Genomic DNA, 19,584 nt, shown 5'->3' on the forward strand with positions numbered 1-19,584 from the left:
GTGTGTATATAATGTGTGTGTGTATACATACTAATTCAATAAGGTCACTAGGAGGAAAGCATGTTAAGAAAAATCCTTTTGTTTAGTTCCTGTGTTTTTACTCACATACAACTTTTAAAACGCTGCAAACTGTAATAAGAAACATAGTTTCTTATGAAAATGTTTCCATAACAGAACAAATCGACAAGTTCTTCTGCCTTATCAGCAAGCAAAACTCTGACCGCACAGTGGGCGCTCAGGTGTCTTTACACCTTTAAAACCTTTGACACTTGTCACAGCAAAACCTTAAAAAAGTAGACTATCCATCAATCCATCCATCTATTACCGGCATACCTAACCGTCACTGCGTTATGGGTATGAGCCATGAGCATGAAGCTTTCTTGTTCAAGTAATACGTATTTTACGCCATGACGTCACTAGGCGGCGGCAGAGCTCCGTGTTTTGAATCTGCAGAGCTGTTTGCCTGCACTCCGTCGCCTTATCAAGCTGTGTCTGGGTGTGTTTGAGTTTCAGCTCTTCTTCGAAAGGCGGTGCAGAGGATTCTTCTCAGCAAAAACAACTGTAAACACTTGAAGGTGATTATGTTGGCGTGTGTTCCTTTTCTCTTTCTTTGTTAAATAAGGTGTAAGCTAACATTAACCGTCTCCGGTGTTAGCTTCTGCGTGTTGTTGCCATGGTGACGCGTCGCGGCCGAGGTATGAGGAATGTGGATCACCGCCGCCGGCGGCCACAGGGGAGACGTAGGACGGCTAAAGGCTCCAAGACCCTGTCGCGAGTTCCTCAAAAGAACCGGAGGAGGTGCACGGTGACTCGACTGAAGGGCTATAGACTGTCTAGCGTGAGTGTGGAACATCGTTCACTTTCATAAACAAGCTTCGCTGCATCATTTAACTTTTAATTTTACAGTTAGTACGAATAAAGTTATTGAAGCCAACGGACACTTATAAAAAATAGACAAAATTGCACGGGAAATATACATTTCTCTTAAACATGGCGGAGTATGCTTAATTCGATTAATTAGGGTAGCTACATTAAAAACCACCAAAAAATGCAAACAGCTTATTTTCATCGGGTAAATTATGTACCTAGTTTATCTATTTCAGCGTAGCCCATATTTTACATCATTTATTGATAAATACGATCAGATCATAGTAACCCGTTTTATTTACTTATTTATTTATTACTTCTGTCATTAGAAGTGGGATTGGTTTGAAGTACTTTAACTTATGTCCAGCTCTTGGTATAGTCTAATAGATTCTAATAGAACAACGTACAACCTTTGTCAAGGTTTTATAGATATGAACATTTTAAATGCAAGTGTTTATTTGTGTTTTAAGTATTTTCATTACAATATTTGTTTCATAGTGATGAAATGAGTATGTTATTCATCCCTGAACTAAAATTGTAATTTTGGAATGAATTTAAGAATGCTTAGTGAAAATACTTTGATCAAATTAACTTACAACTGTTGGGACACTTTTGTTAGTAGGTCCTTCATAGAAGATTAAATGGCTGCTTGCCTATTATTTGTTTAATGTTTAATTTTATTTATGTTTTTGATCTATTTAGATTTTGTTCACTTCTTACACACACACACACACACATATATATGTGTATATATATATATATATATATATATATATATATATATATATATATATATATATATATATATTTCCTATATGATTTGACATATACTGACATCTAGTAAAACAAAGCACAGCCTCTGTCAAATCTATGGTTTTACAGATCAGGACATAATTAAGAAAAATCCTTAGGTTTATACAACAGCAGCTGAACAATAACAACCTTTTGTACAGTTTTTTTTGTAAAATGCATTAGCAGTGTGTTTAAAAAAAAACAACTAAATAACCTCACATCTTTAATTGAAATAAGCAGAGTAAGTAATAACTAAGTCAAATGCACTTTATTGTGGTCTGTACTTGTACTTTAATTGATCATCAGCTGGTGTGATCACGTCTGTGTGTGTGTCTAGTTGTCAAAGTATTCTAAAGTCAAATTCGAGGTCATCTGTCCGACAGCTAAAGCTTGGCTGAAATTAGGTACTGCTACAGGACAGTGATCCCAAGCGCTGCAGTAAATCTACAGCAAAATGACTGAAAAAGAAAAGAATCAAGGTGTTGCATTGGTCCAATCAAAGTCCAGACCTCAGCGTGGTTGAGATGTTGTGGAAAGACTTTATCTAACTTTATAGTTCAAATTTCCACAATAACCCCCAAAAGCTGATGTCAAACAGAAAGTAAACACCTAAAGCTGGAATTTGTCATGGTAAATATAAATTATGATTTGTTGTGCTTTTATGTAATGAATAGATGAAAAATGTGGGGTTTTAACTGTCTTTCCATTTTGGCCTGGTCATAAAACACTGACAATCCAGGCTGTGTAAAGGATGTTTTATTTATTTAGGTCCGTTTTAGAAAATGTTCTGGGGCTTGTTTTCACATTTCACAGTTACTTTGTAGTCTAGTTTTCAGGGAAGAATGATTAATGAAATGATTGTACTTTACTGCTTGTTAGCACAATATAGAAAAATGAATGAATGTTGTCATTGTTGACTGTGTGGATGGTAACAGTGGCTGACAGAATAAGTATGACAAATTGTGTTATTTACAAAGGACTGACATCTGAAGTACTTTCAGGGATTTCTTACCGAGGATGAAGAACTAGATTACTCTGATTCAGAAACACACGAGGTTCAGCGAGTGAAACCAGCGAGGACTCTCATCAGGTTAGAAATATAATCAGAAATGATAAATCGCTTTGGCAAGGTCACAGGATCTGTTTAAAAATCTGCTGTGTTGTTTTTCTTTGAGAGATTTTAGTGCTTCTTTTCATCCAGGAAATGAGGCAGTTTTTAAATTAAGTTTCGTATGATTTTAAATTTACATTTTAGAGTATTTGTTTTTATTCAGGATACCATCCTCTGCGTGACAAATACACACAAAGATATATATTTACCCAAAACATTAGAAACCTGAGACAAATCATTGAGTAGCAGTTGCTTTCAGTTTTCTCACACAGAGGTTTGTCTTCTTGTTGATAGGAGATCTTCAAGGCTGCTGAGTCCTGCAGGTAAGGACAGTAACACAAATGGTAATCATTAAAAACTAGACAAATTGAGAGTTTTCACATACTAAGATTTGGGGACTTTTTCCTTTAATACAGATGGGAACTGAAGAGACCAATATCTGTACATCTGCCGTTTTCAGAAAGATGTTTCTCTTGTCTGATTTAAGTTTTCATCTGGCAAACTTTATTTATTTATTTATTTTATTTTATTTTTAACTTACTTACTTACTTACTTACACTTTGTTAAGGCCAGGACTGAAGGGAGGCTGTTACAGACTCTAGTTATTCTTTGTGTATATATATTTTTACTGGCATGTGTTTTAACTTGTATTTGAAGATGCAGAGATAAACTACTCTGACAGTAGTTTTCATAAGTGTTTCTAAACTCAGTGACATCCACTTCATAATTTTATATTTCTAACAGTTCTGCCTGAGGGTCTAAAGATCATGTCTAATCTGTAAAGATTTTAATTTTTTTCTATGTTTTATGATATTATACATTGTAGAAGAAAAAATCCAGTTTTACATTGGTGCACTTTAGTTCCAGACTTCTGAAGTACTTGTCTCTCACAGATTGGTGAACCTACGTTCATCCTTAATTCTAAAAGACTGATAGTATCTGTAAGAACTTCCACTAAGTGTTTTTTTTCTTTTGCAATTAATGCGGATCACTGTAGGAGGCAGGAGGAGTGGCTTGAGGAGAAGCACCAGATCAACCAAACCAACCAGCAGGTATCAGGCCTCCAACATATTCAATGGGATCAACAGCAAGTAAGACAGCAATGTGCTTTTTCATGATGTCGTTGTTGGGGCTGAAACTATCGGCCATTTTAGGCTGTTTCTTTTACTCCTTTATGGTCATAATAACCAGGGTTTCTACTTTAGGCCTGTTTCAGCCATGTTACAAAACAGTTAATTCCATCTAAAACGTAAAACATTTAGTTTTCTTTTGGTAAAGGTTTGCTGTTTTCATTCTTCTTGTGCTAGTTATACTTATTTAAATGTGATTTTACGTTTAAATAAAACACAGTATATACATTTAAACATTCAGGCACTTAATAAATATCTTAGGCATTATTATCCTGCAGTGTTTTGTAAAATATTGAGTAAATTTATTATTAATGATGACATTTTCATCTATACTTTTATGTCCACTACAACCAGGTTTGGCCCAAAGAAGTTGGACAACATGAAGATTAAGATTAATAACAACAAAGAAGGAGTGAGTAAAACAGTTTGAGGTATTAACAATGATTTGCAAATAAAGAGAAAGAGGGTTTCATTTCATTTGCATTTGTAGTAGAAGCTTTTACCTGAGAGTCTTTCCCAGCCCAGCAGGTTTGAATGGCTGCAGGTCAGTTTGTGTGCCTACATCCAGACACCTGAGTCCACCATGAGTGTTATTCTCTGTCTGTTTAGAAGCTTAGTTTTGCAAATTGTAGCTCTAAGACATTTATTTTCTTTCTGTGTGGCTCTGAGTTAAATCGTTTAGCTATATTAATAACAATAAAATGAAATGAAGTAATTAGATTGATTGGAAACTGATCCCACAGAGGTTGTGTGTTTTAGAAGTAAAGGTAAGGACTTGTCCACCATTCTGCTACCAAAAAAAATATATAAATAAAAATAATAATAATAATTGGTGAAAATTCCTGTATGTGCAGCCTCCACCCATTTTCAGGGAAGTACTTGTTTGTTTCAGCAAGTCCACACTAAACCACATTCTGCCTGTAGAACACCAGTTTGGGTCTGTAGTGGTGGAATCTGGATGACTCTGACCTGTTTGAAAACCTTTAACTAATAAAGATATTAAAGTCAGCAAAATCAGGCAAAGAAGGCCCCAAACTGTTAAGCAGCTGAAGTCATCTATGAGTAGAATAATTCCTTCCAAACTTAAGTAGTTGGTCTTCTCAGAGTTTTGTGATGCAACGCTGTAAGAAGACATGATGCAAGTCTCTGTCCCAGTGTGTCCTTAAATGTTTCCTGGGTTCAAAATAATGTTAGCATACTGTGTACATGTTTAAAATATAATGCTGCCACTTTTGGGTCATTTTACAAAAGAAAGTGGAAGTTGTTGGTTTAAATAAGTTTCTCTTTATGATCTCTGCCACACAGATGAAGCTACATTTACTTCATTTTATTATCCATCTGTGTGTTTCTGCTGTGTCTGAATGCAGCTCAGTTTAAGGCAGAACTGTTGACGCTCCTGCTGTTTTTTTAACCACACGTTCAGACTTTGTTTACATTCTGCAGGAGCTTTAAAAGTACATCTCAAACTTTGTACAAACACACTCAGTCATGGTGGGCACTGCCTCTCTTATCAGCTCGCTGCGAGGGTGGTGCACCCTGCTTCCCTTCTGCTCTCAGCTTTTGGTGGGAGGCCTGCACCTCTATCAGCTGCCAGCATATTGGGGGGCAGCTGAAGCCCCAAGGAGCACCAGCCCCTGTTTTCGTGTTCATGCGTTTATTTCACATGAAGTTTAGAAGAGAAAGTTTAGATATTTTGATCAATGGGCTTGTTTGCTCTTATAAATTTACCATACAGTTTCCCATAGTTGGACTAATTTTGCTTTGCAGCTTTATAGCAACAGTGTGTTACAGTCAGTGTCTGATTTAACTGACTGAAATGGTCACAGTGATGTAATGTTGTAATCAGAGATAACACCTTAACCTTCAAGAAAGGAGGGCAGTTTTACATCCTATTAGAAGACATGTGGCTGAGACGGCACGTGTTTAAAGTTGCCATGCTGCACTAATCAGTAGGATTCTAACACTTTTTTTTATCTTATTATTTAAAATTAAATAAATGTGGCTCTTCTGATTAAAATATGTCTAATATGTCTGACACTATTTTATGTTTATGATTATGAAAGCAATAAAAACGTTGGTATAAAAAAACATACTCTTAAAAAAAGTAACTGAAATCAGTCTTTTTCTTTTACAATTTTCTGTAAAATGTAAAAAAAAAAAACAAAACAAACAAACAAAAGCAAACTATGTGTTGTTTTCTTTCTGTTTTGCTTGAGACAAAGTCTTCACGTCTAAAAAACAACTTTTAAATGTCAACTAATCTTAGCTTAGAAATGAGTGATGTTAGAAAGGGTTCATTTCCTATAAATTTATAATTAATTAAGTAATCCTGACAGCTCTTTCACTAAGGCTCTAAAGAGTGAAATCTCAGTCCGATTTTTTTTTTCTTTTTGCTTCGCTTTGGTTGTGTGTCCACAAGTGGAGAACAAATAGTCTGCTTTTTGTCTGATGGCTGGTTTCATAAACAATCCATGAAGACTCATTTTATTTTATTTGTTCTTGCTTGTTAGCAACAGGCAATGTTGAAAATATGCAGATTGCTTCAGTAACATCTGCTGCTTTTCCTGTTTAAAATGATTGACCTCAGCTTCAGTAACGTAAACTGGAGGATTTTAGGGGATTAAATTCCTCATCCCGAACATCCTAGCACAAGGTCTGTCCTTTTTAACCAACATTAGTTATATATGACAAAGCTTCTCATGCTGTGTTCATGTCTGATGAATTTTCAGAAGATCTACTCTAAAGCTCAGAGAAGACCTGTTCCACCACAGAGAGAGCTCATCAACAGTGAGGACGACAACGGTTTGTTGAAATCATGACTCTGATAAGCACGATCAAAAACAAGAAGATGTTTATTTTCTTCTTCTGTGGTGTGTTTCCATGTGCAGTTGATGAGGACAGTGGGCATGGAGCGACTGCAGACGAAGACAGTAATTGCAGTATGAACCAGAACTTTGATGCTAAACTAAGCCGGGCTTCTTCACACTATCAGGGGCCCAGCAGTGGTGAGTACCAGTGCTGTTAGTTTATTCTCTGCACCACAATGACCCCATCTAAATCATAGCATGATGTATCAGTATCATTACAGTTCTGACAGTGTGTTTGTGGCATTTCATCTTGGGGACAGTTAGCCATTGATTAACAGAAATCTCCAGAATAAGACTAGAAGTAATAGTGTTTAACACATTAGAGGTCCAGAACATTTTAAACTTCCAGTTTTGATGATTTTATTTTCTCTGATGTTGTTTAGAGTTTCTGAAAGGAGCCTTTCGGATCAGCGCTTCGGGACCAAACATGACCCGCAGAAAAGCCTTCAGGTCAGACTCTGGACACAACTAAAAGAAACATCACAAACGAGACATTATGAGGTGTTTGATGCAGCTGTTAAATCAGCCCTGCATTTCATTAAAAAATAAATTTCATAGCAAATTAGCCCCTTTTAAGATAGCTAAAAAGCTTTACTACACGCAGTCCCAGTCAAAAGTTTGGCCATAGTTCCACCATCAGATTTACCAGGGAAGTGTCTCCAAACTTTTAACTGGTAGTGGATTTAATCTAATGACAGTTTGGTCTTTTGGGTGGCTGGTGATTAAAGACCAAAAGTGCATTTTTTTTATTTATTTAGGTTACATTTATTACATAATTATTAACACAAACCACCAATTAAGAACTGTAGAAATGAGAAGTGTTCATCCACTTATGTGAGAGATTCACATAAGTTTGCTGATCAAAAAAAGTTGTGTTTTGACAAAAACCCAACTTTCTAAAGTAGGAGACAAACTCATTTAATCAACAATCATACTACCATCATTTCAGGATACAAACATAATCCCCCTTTTCTTTTGTCTGAAACCCTCACTTTTCTAATTTTTTGGTTTATTTTTCCCACCAGATCCAATCAGAGTGCGTGGTCCAATCAATCCGATGATGATGACTCTGATGATGAAGAGGAGCAGGCCTCCAGCAGGTCAGTAGACAGATAATAAACGTCTTCACTCAGAGCTGTAACAGCCTCCCCCGAACCTGATCAGACTGGTGTGCAACTAGCCCTCGCTTTAGGTTTTCACACTGAAGTGTTTCAGATCAGCTCAGTGGTTACGTGTTTCTACCTGTGAGACTAACTGAACTATTGAGGAGAATATCATTTCAGAAAATGTTCTTTTTAGATCGTTAAAACAGTTTCTAAACAGCATGTAAAAGCTTCAACATTATGAAGAGCAGCTTGCTTTCAAGTTATAACTAATAATTGCTTATCCAAGTAAAAAGACCAAAAATACTTTGCTTTTGTTTGGCATTAAGAGCTAACAAACTTCTAAATCAACAGCCTAGAGAAGTGTAAACCAGTACTCTGTAGAGAAATGGTGGCGCATGTCTTAAACTCTTATTTAAAAGTTTAAACTGTCCCAAAACCAAGAAAAGTGTTGACATCACAGTGTTAAGTCCATCAACTAAGATAAACACTGATGTGATTTTATAAGCTCACAGGAACACTACTATAGTTTGAATGGCTGTTTTAAAATGCACATTGATACAAATTATTAGTAAACTTTGTGTTGAGTTTAAAACTCCTAATACCACTGATGTCACCTGTTTTTGTTTTCGTACAGTTCTCGCTCTCTTGGTCTGAATGCTGATGAGCTTCTTGGTACCCGAAGAGAAAAAATGGCTGCAGGATCACGTCTGGCAGATATTGATCCCATGGCCATCGATCAGTCAGTGAGTTTCAACAAATCCTGAAGTCAGTCAGTGAGCTGCCTGTTTGCCTCCTGCAGCCTCTTCCTTGCAGTTTGAAGAGATTTATAAAAATGGCTCCATCATCTCTAATTTCCTGGCCCATTTCCCTCAAATATTCTTCAGCTCTTTGCTGGCTCTTACATCGCTTTTACTTTGTTTCTTTTCTGCCCGTTACTTTTTAGGTGGGCTTTGACAGTATCGGAGGTTTATCAGGTCACATCTCAGCTCTGAAGGAGATGGTTGTCTTTCCTCTTCTCTACCCAGAGGTCTTTGACAACTTCAAGATCCAGCCACCCAGGTGACACGGGTTGCAGACTCACAAATTTATAACAGTCTTTGCTGCTTGTGAAAAAAGGAAATACTGGATAAAGTTAAACTGTTTGCAAATCTGCACCGAGCTGTGAAAAAAAATCACTTCTTTACATTCTCATAAACCTGAAACAGAAAAACAAGAGTACAGAACAGACAGAATGTAACCCCGGCAGCAACTGAATTCATGAAAAATACTAAAGATATTCCGTTTGTCTTTCCAGAGGTTGTTTGTTTTATGGTCCTCCTGGGACCGGGAAAACACTGGTTGCCCGGGCGTTGGCCAACGAGTGTAGCCATGGTAACAGAAAGGTGGCCTTCTTCATGAGGAAAGGAGCTGACTGCCTCAGCAAGTGGGTGGGCGAGTCAGAGAGGCAACTGCGGCTGCTGTTCGAACAGGTAACTTCAAACTGATGATACAGTGCTGCCCCCTGCTGGCCAACTGCAGAACAGACCCTGTAAATGGTTCAGTAACTTCTTGATTTTGGTTCCAGTACCTCGGATTTATTTTTTAAATACTTTTAACTACTTTCAGAAGGTAACACTCTTTAGATGGCTTAAATCAAGAAGCAACTGAAACTAAAGTAAATTAATCTTTTTATTTTTCCTTTTTTTTGTCAAGTTTTATATAGCTTTCATTATGTGTTTTTAATCAGGTTTAACAGCATCATTCTTCAGCATGATCCTAATTTCAAATAATCTAATATATAACTGGGGAAATGAATGTTTTTGCTTTTCCTGAAGGGTATCTGATGGTACTGAAAAGCTTAAAAATGTTCAAGCATTCAGTTTCTATCAAAGCACATTAGAACAAAAGTCATATACATCACTTCTAATTTTTTTCCCCATTTATTTTTTCAACAGGCTTATTTGAAGCGTCCATCTATCATCTTCTTTGACGAGATTGATGGCTTGGCCCCAGTACGATCCAGCAGACAGGATCAGATCCACAGGTCTTTGCACAACTGTTCCTGAGCAATACTGTTCTATCTTTCTGTGGGGATTTTTGTTCATTCAAATCATAGTGTATTTTAATGCTAAAACAAAGGTGATTGTCTTTGATTGAGTGTCTTAAATACCCAACAGGATTCTTTAGTTAGAGCTGAATCTCAGGTTGTTAGTACCTGAGAGAGATTGGATTCACATGGCTGTGACCCAACTCACTGTCATGGGAGCTGTTGGGTCATGTGATTCACAGAGTGAATGTATGTTAAGTTGTCTCAGAGGGATTTGTAGGACATCATTGGAAGTGGCTGCCGAGTGGTTTTAAAGATCTACTTTTTTTAATGGTGGTTGTTCCATTTTAGCATAAATGACTTTATTAGCTCCCTTCAAACCAATAGTTTCTTAAGGAAAATCAAGAAAGTCAGATTGCTGCTTCTCTATTTAGCTTACTGCAACCTCTGTCCTCTCTTGTGAGTACTGATAGTCGATGACCTTCCTTTCAATCTTTGCAGCTCCATTGTGTCAACACTTCTGGCTCTGATGGACGGGCTGGACAGTCGTGGGGAAGTTGTGGTGATTGGTGCGACAAACAGGCTGGACTCCATCGATCCAGCACTGCGCCGTCCCGGACGCTTTGACAGGGAGTTCCTCTTCGGCCTGCCAGACAGGGAGGTGATGCTTTACTTTTCATTGTTTCCACATTTATCTTTTACAAAATGCATTTCTGTTTCAGAGAGTAAAACATACTTAGGCTTTGTTTCCCCTTTCCTATAAACCCACTTGTATTCTTTATCGTCACAGTAAATTTACAGTTTTTTATCATGTTCAAGTACAAATCATTTTATTCACAACTGTGTTTAAATCCATCTGTGTCTTTGTATTTCAGTCTCGTAGAGAGATTCTAAAAATCCACACCCGGCAGTGGAAACCTGCTCCGTCTGAAGATTTTCTAGACGAACTGGCTGAGAAATGTGTTGGTAAGGTGAATTTCCCTTAAGTATTTCATTGCATTTTTTATGTTTTTGCTTGATCAGCTCACAGGATTTCCCTCCATGCTCAGGTTACTGTGGTGCCGACATCAGGGCGGTGTGCACCGAGGCGGCGCTGTGCGCTCTTCGTCGTCGCTACCCACAGATATACGGCACCTCACAGAAGCTCCTGTTGGACGTCTCCTCCATCTCTGTCAGCAGTTGCGACTTTGTGGCAGCTATGAGGAAGATGTCGCCAGCCTCGCACCGCTCCGCCGCAACTCCTGCCAAACCCCTGTCATCCGTGGTTCACCCACTGCTGGGGACCGCCCTGCAGCACATCCTGGAGGTTCTGCAGAGGGTGTTCCCACATGCCGAGCAGGGAATGAAGAGGAAGAGGGAGCCGGGTGAGTCAGACCTGTGGCTTGGAGGCTCAACAGATAGGCTAACAAATTATAACTGCTTTACAAACATTACTTTTTTTATTTCTTTGTTTATTTATTGATTGCTTGTTAATTTGATTGGGATTTTCTTTGTTGCACATCAGATCTTACCTCTGGTGTCCTCGATGATGGTCTGATGAGTGGAGGAGGTGAAAACATAACCTCCAGCATCTCTGCACCCTCCATCTCCCAGAGCAACAAATTTCTGCACTTTGCCAGGTGAGTACTAAGTAAAAGAATATATAGACAAGCATGGTGCCATATGAAGCGAACTGGCAGGCTTTATTTAAAAGCACTGATATATGCTTTGTGAACTGTCAGCACTCACAAGAACGTTTTATAACTTTTATTAACTTCTTGCTGTGGTGCTTTCTACAGGAGTGCAGTCAAACACCCGACGTCTCACCGCCCACGGATGCTCTTGGTAGGCCGCCCTGAGTCTGGTCAGACCTCCCACCTGGCTCCAGCAGTTCTGCATGCTCTGGAGTGTTTCACTGTCCACAGCCTGGACTCTGCCGTGTTGTTTGGAGTCAGCAGCACCTCCCCAGAAGAAGCTTGTGCACAGGTGAGCGCTCACAAAACACCAAAGGAGTTTTAATCTTACTTCATTCAGGAATTGTTGAAGAGTGATGCAGCACAGACTGTTAGGTGCCACCAAAGTCCCTGTTTTACTTCACTCTGTGTTTGTCATTTTGATCAGGCACACACCTCTTTGAAATAAGTCCTGTCCTCCATGACCTGTGTGTGGTCCTGGTTTTGTATAAGGACTCTGTCTCAAAATAAGCTTTTAGGATATAAAAATAACTTCTAATTATCATGTATTTTATTTACTTTAGAAAATATATTAAGTTATTTTGGTGTCAAGTAAATTAACGCGTTAACTTCAGAAACGTGTAAATGTATCATTTAGACAAGTTATTTTTTTTTAATACATCAGATTTATCAGATCAGATCAGTCCATTACTATAACTGTTTCCTATGTATAAAATACCTGGTCATTAAAATTTCCACATTATACTTCCTTTTAGCCCAGGATGGTTTTGTACATTGCTCTGTTTTTTTCTGACATTCAACATTTAGAACAGACATGAGTAAGAGAAACAAATATTTGTGAATAAGAAGCTGTAAACTCTAATAATAAATTAAACCATTCATCAGTTTGTAAAACTCATGAATCAGATCCAGCAAATAATTTCTGCACCAGGGTTTTAACAGGAGGCTTAACAAGCTGTAGTGAGTTAAAGGTTTAATCAGGAGGTTTTCAATACAATCATCAGACCAAAAAGAGAGAAAATATGTTTGCTTAGGCTTTTCTGATCTCTTTCATTTTTCTTAAAATTTCTTTGTGAATTTAAGTTTAGTTTAACACTTACTGCATAGATTAAACATTTTAAAACATAATTTAAAAGGTTTAAAGCTTGACTATTTTTCTTATAAACATTTGGATAAAATTTACAGTTCTGAACTCAGGGACTCTTTAATGCCATCAAGTGGTGACAACTGGGAACTGCAGCATCATAGAAGACATTAAAATAACCGTTTTTCTTTTCATTTGCAAAACTAATAATAATAATAATTTGCCATGTTTAAAAGATGAACACCAACAGAATATAGAATAAACAGTTTTATTGGGCAGGAATTCATTTTATAGGAAATCCGCCTCTCTCTTGATCAGGTGTTCTGCGAGGCAAAGCGGACATCTCCCAGCATCCTCTACATCCCCCACTTGCAGCAGTGGTGGGAGACAGCAGGGTCGGCACTCAGGGCCTCTTTCCTCAGCTTGCTGGGCAGCATTCCCTCCTTCTCCCCCATCCTCCTCCTCGCCACCTGTAGCTTCCCCCATAGGGAGCTGGACCCAGAGGTGAGGACTGAGTTTAGGTTCAGAGGAATAGTCCAAGAAGAATAGAGAGTGGATTTGAAACCTTTTCCTCCCACATTCACTGTAGACCTTAGCTGTTTTTCTCCACATATAGACAGACTGTTGAAGAGGTTTTTACTTTTTTGATAACACCAAACTAAAAGATAAAGCTTTAATCAAATACTTTGATGTTTATCTTGTTTTATCCACAGATTAAAAGTCTATTTCGGGAGGAGTATGGGGAGGTTTACACCCTAAGTGTTCCCACCCGGCAGGAAAGAACCAACTTCTTTCAGGATCTCATTCTGAACCAGGCAGTTGAGGCTCCACCGTCCAACAACAAAGCACGTATGTGACTGAGTTAGACAGATGCGTCTTTATTTTGCTCAGAAAAGAAAAATACTGATTTGAAGTGTTTAAGTTGTTATATTTTAACGTTAATCTTCCTCCCCCAGAGACTGAGGCCACAGAGATCCTCCCTCTGGCTCCACCGCCTCCCCCTCGTCAGCTATCACAGGAGGAGCTCCTTCGTCTGGAGGAGCAGGAGGAGGACGTATTAAGAGAGCTCCGCCTGTTCCTCCGTAACGTCACAGAGCGTCTGATGCTGGACCGCCGCTTCAAGGTCTTCACCAAACCTGTTGACATAGAGAAGGTGAGTGGATTTTATTTAATGTTCTGAAACCATCAGTATGAAAGCAGAAATTCAGAGTGAAAGATAAAGAATTCAAGGCAGCATGGATGCGACTATGGCATTTATTTCATTGCTATCTTCAGTCACTTATGTCATGCACAAACATCTCTGCACTACACCTGTCAGACTGAGGTGTGACAAGCTTATCTGCTGACAATATGAGGGAAGGTTCTTATTGTGGTACTCACCTGAAGGCTCAGGGTTCTGAGCCGGTCTTGGTAAGCAAATACTTTTGATTTTGCCTTTCTCCATATTTGTTTTTCAGCACAACTTCTCCTACATGATCTGATAATTATTTTTTCACTGTAACGTACCACATTAACATGCTGGACTCAAATTCACAGAAATCATCAATATGAAGTGTTAAAAATTAAGAACAGCAGATTCTGACACTTTTTAAATCAAACAAAAAAATCACAAACATGTTAAATGAAGTGTAACACCTTGTCATTCCATCCCACTTTGATACTTGCATACAATAAAGATTTTTGGGCGATAACATTTAAACCATCATATCTCTGTTTTTACACGGTCTATTGTCATCATAAACAAGGAAAGAGTTTAAATATCTTTACTTTAAAATGAAGCTGACTGCAGAGCTTTTTTTTTAATAACAGTGCTTTGAAAAGTGAAAGTGATCTGATCACGATGGTGTGACCTCTACTGTTAAACAACTAGTAGACAGACATACAGATAATGCGTTGCAAAAGGGTAATGCTGGTTTATCATAAATTTCAGGTAAAACGAGAACAGGCTGTAAAGAGATAGTTGGCATGGAAACAAGAAAAGGAAAAAAAAACAGCACTTTCTCCTAATGTTTTTGGTGAAACGCCAAGCATGTCCTGTCCTTCATCTCCTCCAGGTCACAGACTACTTCATGGTGATCAAGAAGCCCATGGACCTCTCCACACTGCTGACCAACATCGACGAGCACCAGTACATCACTGTCAGTGAGTTCATGTCAGACGCTGACCTCATTTGGCAGAACGCTCTCGAGTACAACCCAGACAGCAACCCAACAGGTGAGACCACTGTAACAACTCTGCATAGAATGGCTAAATATTACCATGCTAACCACTTTCATTCCTCTTCCACCGGAAAAAAAGAGGCCACATAAATAACATACAACATAATGCAGACAGGCTCAGAAGACTGAGCATAGAAAATCAGTTTTTTTGTTCATATTGTAGACATTGCATCTTATTTACTGCAAAGCTTGTAGACTTTATTTGGTTTTGACTCAAATATAATTTTCCATCTGTGAGTTTGATGAGGTGGGTTTAGCAAGTCAGACAGAAACAGATTCACCTGATCAAGAGATAAAAACTGATAAAACATGGTAAACTAGCCTCACATCTAACTGTATGTGAAACCGTGTGTGTGTGTGTCAGACCGCCACATCCGTCATCGTGCATATGCCCTGAATGACATGATTCGAGCCATCATCAAAGATGAACTGGATGAAGACTTTGAGAGAGTCTGCGAGGAGATCAGAGAGTCTCGTCTCAACAGAGGTGAAACCTTCTTCTTCTCTCTCTGCTTCTAGCTGTGGTTCATTGAGCTGCGCCAAGAACTTTTAAGATCTGCTACCATTAAAACTCAGAACGCTGGTCTGAAAATTTCTGTAAAAAACTAACAGTAAACCTAATCTTTGTGGTGGCAGAGTTTTGTGGGGCCAGGGCACATCAACTGGACATCAACCATGTCTGCAGATCAGCATTCTCCAGGAAGGGTCTTGGACATCAAGGTAAGTGGGAAGAAAAACCTAATCTGTGCTTTTATTCTTTAAAAGTGACCCAAACTTGTAGGTATTAATATATTCAAATGACCCTCTGATAATAAAAGATGTTGTTAAACTCATGATACATTCATTATGTATTTCTAATGTTAAAATATTAATAAGTCCCAGGTGTCTATCTCTCTTCATCATGATATATCCTGCTGAGTTTTGATGTATCATATATTAACGACAGCTCTCTGCAGCTAGAAAGTTTAACAAGCACAGCAGCTCTGTCATGTGGTGCACCTCTAACGTGTTGGTCAACTTTAAAATTAATTTTAATCAACCAGATATTTTTTTAAATAAATTAGTTTGTATACATAATGTTCTCACTTCCTACTGTTCATGAGGACAGAAATATCATCTTTCAGGGGTCCGGCATAATCGGATCAGACGACATTTTCGCTTCGCCTTGTATTTTATTGTCAATAAAATAGGTTAAAAGTAAAAAATATATCACATCTTAGAATTTTAATTGTGCTATAAAACAAACAAACAAGCATGGCTGTGGTAAACTTTTTATGTAGTGTACAAAGACAAAACCAAACGTATTCAAACAACCAAAACAGTCTCAGACCGCTCAGGATTATAGGGACTTTGAGGGGTTTCCCTTGGGTTTGACAAATGTCAATCCTGGTTATAAACTGGTTTTACAATAATATCTGCCACCACTCAACAATAAACAATATTTTCATTTGGATCTTACATACCGCTGTTTGACATGTACCTGATGGAAAAGTGTAGATCTCTTCTACTGTATTTTAATGTCAGTATTTTTTAAATATCATAACTGTATAACCAACTTGTATTAATTTATTAAAGCGATCAATGCTTATAAGATCCCATTTATTGTTTAGCTAGTTTCCTTCTAAGATGATGTATAAAAACACGGGCATAATGTGTTTTTGTGGTGAAACAAAAAGGTTAAGTTCATTTCTTGCTGCATTTATTCAGCAAGGGACATTCAGATGAAGCTGCAGAGTTTTTATTTAAACATTCTACTTACAAGAGCAGGAGAGGAAGCGGCAGGAAGAGGAGACAAGTTAAGAGGCAGAGGAAATGGAAATGTCAAGAGCAGATGAAGTGGAGGTTAATGGAGGTTCAGAGACACTCAGCCCCATGTTTCTTCTCTGTATAATGAATCTTCCTCTTCTCTCTCTACCCTCATCCTCAACCTCCATCTGACTTCTCTTTCCAGTCTGTAAGAAAAAGCGTTACAAAAGGCCCCGAAAAACCAAGTGGAGCACTGGGGTCATTCCGAAACCTAAGAAAAAGAAGCCTCTTGTCCAGACTTCCACTTCCTGTTCCTCTATGTCCAGTGAAGCCAGTTCTGATTCAAGTACAGATGAAAATGGAGCTGTTGAAACCAGTGGGGAGAATAGTTCTGCTGAATCAAGCTTATCCAGCTGGTCAGACAGCAGCGATGAGGAGGGGGGCCACCTGACAGATACCATGACCAGGTACCATCTCAGCTTAAATGCTGTCACAGGAGCCAGAAACGTCCTAATGAACGGGTACCACCACAAACCGCTTGACATTAAGCTGGCTGGCAGAGTCCCCAAACGGAGGCCAAATGTCGGGCATCAAACCAAAACCTCAAACACTGCCCCAGCCCCAAAGAAGACTTTGAAGGGCAGCCGTTTTAACAAATTAGGTCTGTATTTCTAAAAAAAGGATTTGGAGCAACTGCATCAGTGGTAGCATCTTACCCTACTAACTGGTCTTCAGCAGACTGCAGCTGAGCTTCAGAGCAGAAAAGAAGTGTTTAAACAGGTAGTGAAGTCAGTGCCGCTGCTTCTGCTGAGCAAGCTTTAACAGGCTAACGCTTTCTGCTCAGAGACAGAACTCTGGGCATCGAGCCAAGCTGACACAAGGCTGCGCTGACAACAAAAGCTCTCTGATATCACAACACAGAAATGTATACTTAATCATTTACTTTTCAAATAAGAGGATGCTGACATAACAGGAGGTCTTTTTGTACTTTTTGTGGAGTTCCTGATTTCCTTCTACAAGTTGAAATAATTTAAACGGAATAATCTTTTTAATTGATGACAACATTCATTATTTATATTAATTAAACAGCTTTGTGTGTGTATGCTGTGTGAACCCTGCAGAGCCCCTAATAAACCTGGCTCTCTAAATTTAAGTCCTAAATAAAGTAAACAACTCTGCTCCTCCCTGCTCTCCATGTCTTTCTTCTCAGAGGGAAACAGAAATCAGGAGACGAGAGCCAACAAGAATGCCTTACAGCAAAGGCAGCAGTTCAACGGAGACAGATCTGTGGAGGTTCCCACTGATAGAACACCATCGCTGGTAGTTGACCATAACAAACTGAAGGTGGGACACTCAGGTTGTATTTAAAGACATTTTAGGACATAAAAGGTGTAATTTTTTTACTATGAATAATAACTCAACAATAATATTCTATATTTTAACCTATGTCTTTATTTAATTGGTGGCTTGACGGGAGTTATACAATGGTTTCAATATAGTTTCCAATTGTTATACTTGGTTTTTTCAGGATTTGCTGAACAGAGCTGTGGCGAAAACAGAGGGTGCTGAGGTGGAGCCTCTGGAGAAGCTTTATGCTCTGCTGGCTCAAAGCATCTACAGACACAGAAACAACTACAACAAGATAGAGCTCATTAAGGTACAACAACTACACAGAGCTTATCTTTTATATATGATCCTTTTGTATGTGGTATCACATTTACCATAGGGCATAGATCAGCTCTGTGCTGGCTTCATTCATCCTGCCTCATAAAAATGCTAACTAGCTGATGCTAAATTGTCTGAAACAGGTCAATTAGGAGACTAATGATTTAATATTTTAAAAAACTGTTTTAAAAACCCTGTAAGAACATGTTCAGAAATTGCTAATATGAATTACCATCCAGTAAAAGGGGTTACTAAAAGCATTGAATCATCTGTTCATTTATTTTTTGTGTTTGTTTTTTAGGAAATGAAGACGGAGATCGACAGCTTCTCCTGAGCTATTTTAATAAAACCTCAAATTTAAACGTAAAGATGTTTAATGCTCTTGTTTTTGCATTAAGGTACGTTCATAAAGCACACAGAAACTCCATAATACCTCAGTATTTATTATGTCAGAAGCTATTTATTACAGAGTATTTATTCGTGTTATTTATTTTGTTTAGGACAGCTATTTATGACCATGTAATGTTAATGTAATCATGATATGAGCTTTAATAAAAGTCTTATGATGGGTTAATAAAAATCATTGACTGTGTTTTTTGTGCACAGAGTGGCATATGATCCCAAGGGCTACAGTTAAACTTCCACACATTCACACTTGTGTTAGCAATAGATTTGAGTTTTTGGCATGGCAAAGAAAGTTTTTGCTCATCTTTGCTATGATAAGGCTCATTTTACCGATTTGAACTTAACATAAATATTCTTACAGTGTGTAAACTACAGAGCTAAGGGGTAGGGCCAAGGGGTGAAATGGGATTCAGCCTTTATATAACTTTATATAAAAATGCACTTAGAATACATTTTTGTTCAAAAGTTTTTTTCTATGTCTTAAATGTTTGAGGTCTTCCTCCACCACTGTTAAGAGGTTAATGGTGCTCATGAGTCTGGTTCAGCCTATCACTGTCAGGTCTTGCATAAGCATAACTCCATCAACACAGTTTAGTGGCCTATTTTTGCGATGATAGTACACAGCTGAAGAGCTGCACGCTCTTGTCTGCCTGACGTAAGAACGCACGTGAACCTTCAGCCCTGACGCTTATGTAGGGGAAAAAAATAAAAATAAATGTGACAAATTAACGTCCTCCCGTCAACGGACGTTCAAACAGTTGCCTTCAAAATAAATGCTCATCAGATACCACTGAGAGACTTTTAATGCATTCACTTGGGGAGAAAGTGCATTAATATTTTTTTCTAATTTTACAAACAAACAAAAAATATGTGTACTAATGAGATTTTTAAAA

The 19,584-nt window shown here is 38.2% G+C and overlaps 1 protein-coding gene across 3 annotated transcripts; it reads left to right on the forward strand.

Moving 5' to 3' along the window:
- The first annotated feature begins 418 nt into the window (after window positions 1–418).
- On the forward strand, window positions 419–18,654 carry LOC121656749 (ATPase family AAA domain-containing protein 2-like). Of its 3 annotated transcripts, none has more exons than XM_042011842.1 (29): window positions 419–575; window positions 656–838; window positions 2,661–2,749; window positions 3,065–3,093; window positions 3,768–3,861; window positions 4,255–4,312; window positions 6,630–6,702; window positions 6,789–6,905; window positions 7,151–7,217; window positions 7,793–7,867; window positions 8,508–8,616; window positions 8,817–8,932; window positions 9,168–9,342; window positions 9,808–9,896; window positions 10,401–10,560; window positions 10,775–10,865; window positions 10,949–11,263; window positions 11,404–11,518; window positions 11,678–11,864; window positions 12,975–13,160; window positions 13,370–13,505; window positions 13,613–13,809; window positions 14,711–14,870; window positions 15,240–15,362; window positions 15,512–15,595; window positions 16,827–17,282; window positions 17,832–17,965; window positions 18,150–18,278; window positions 18,588–18,654. In XM_042011842.1, exons 2-29 carry the CDS (start codon window positions 674–676, stop codon window positions 18,618–18,620), a joined length of 3,762 nt encoding a protein of 1,253 aa, XP_041867776.1. In that variant the 5' UTR covers window positions 419–575; window positions 656–673; the 3' UTR covers window positions 18,621–18,654. The 3 variants fall into 3 exon arrangements, with proteins under 3 accessions (XP_041867776.1, XP_041867778.1, XP_041867779.1); XM_042011844.1 differs by having other exon boundaries at window positions 3,768–3,822; XM_042011845.1 differs by lacking the exon at window positions 16,827–17,282.
- The last annotated feature ends 930 nt before the right edge of the window (window positions 18,655–19,584 follow it).

Source organism: Melanotaenia boesemani, chromosome 17 (genome assembly GCF_017639745.1).
Source record: "Melanotaenia boesemani isolate fMelBoe1 chromosome 17, fMelBoe1.pri, whole genome shotgun sequence".
Lineage (NCBI taxonomy): Eukaryota > Metazoa > Chordata > Actinopteri > Atheriniformes > Melanotaeniidae > Melanotaenia > Melanotaenia boesemani.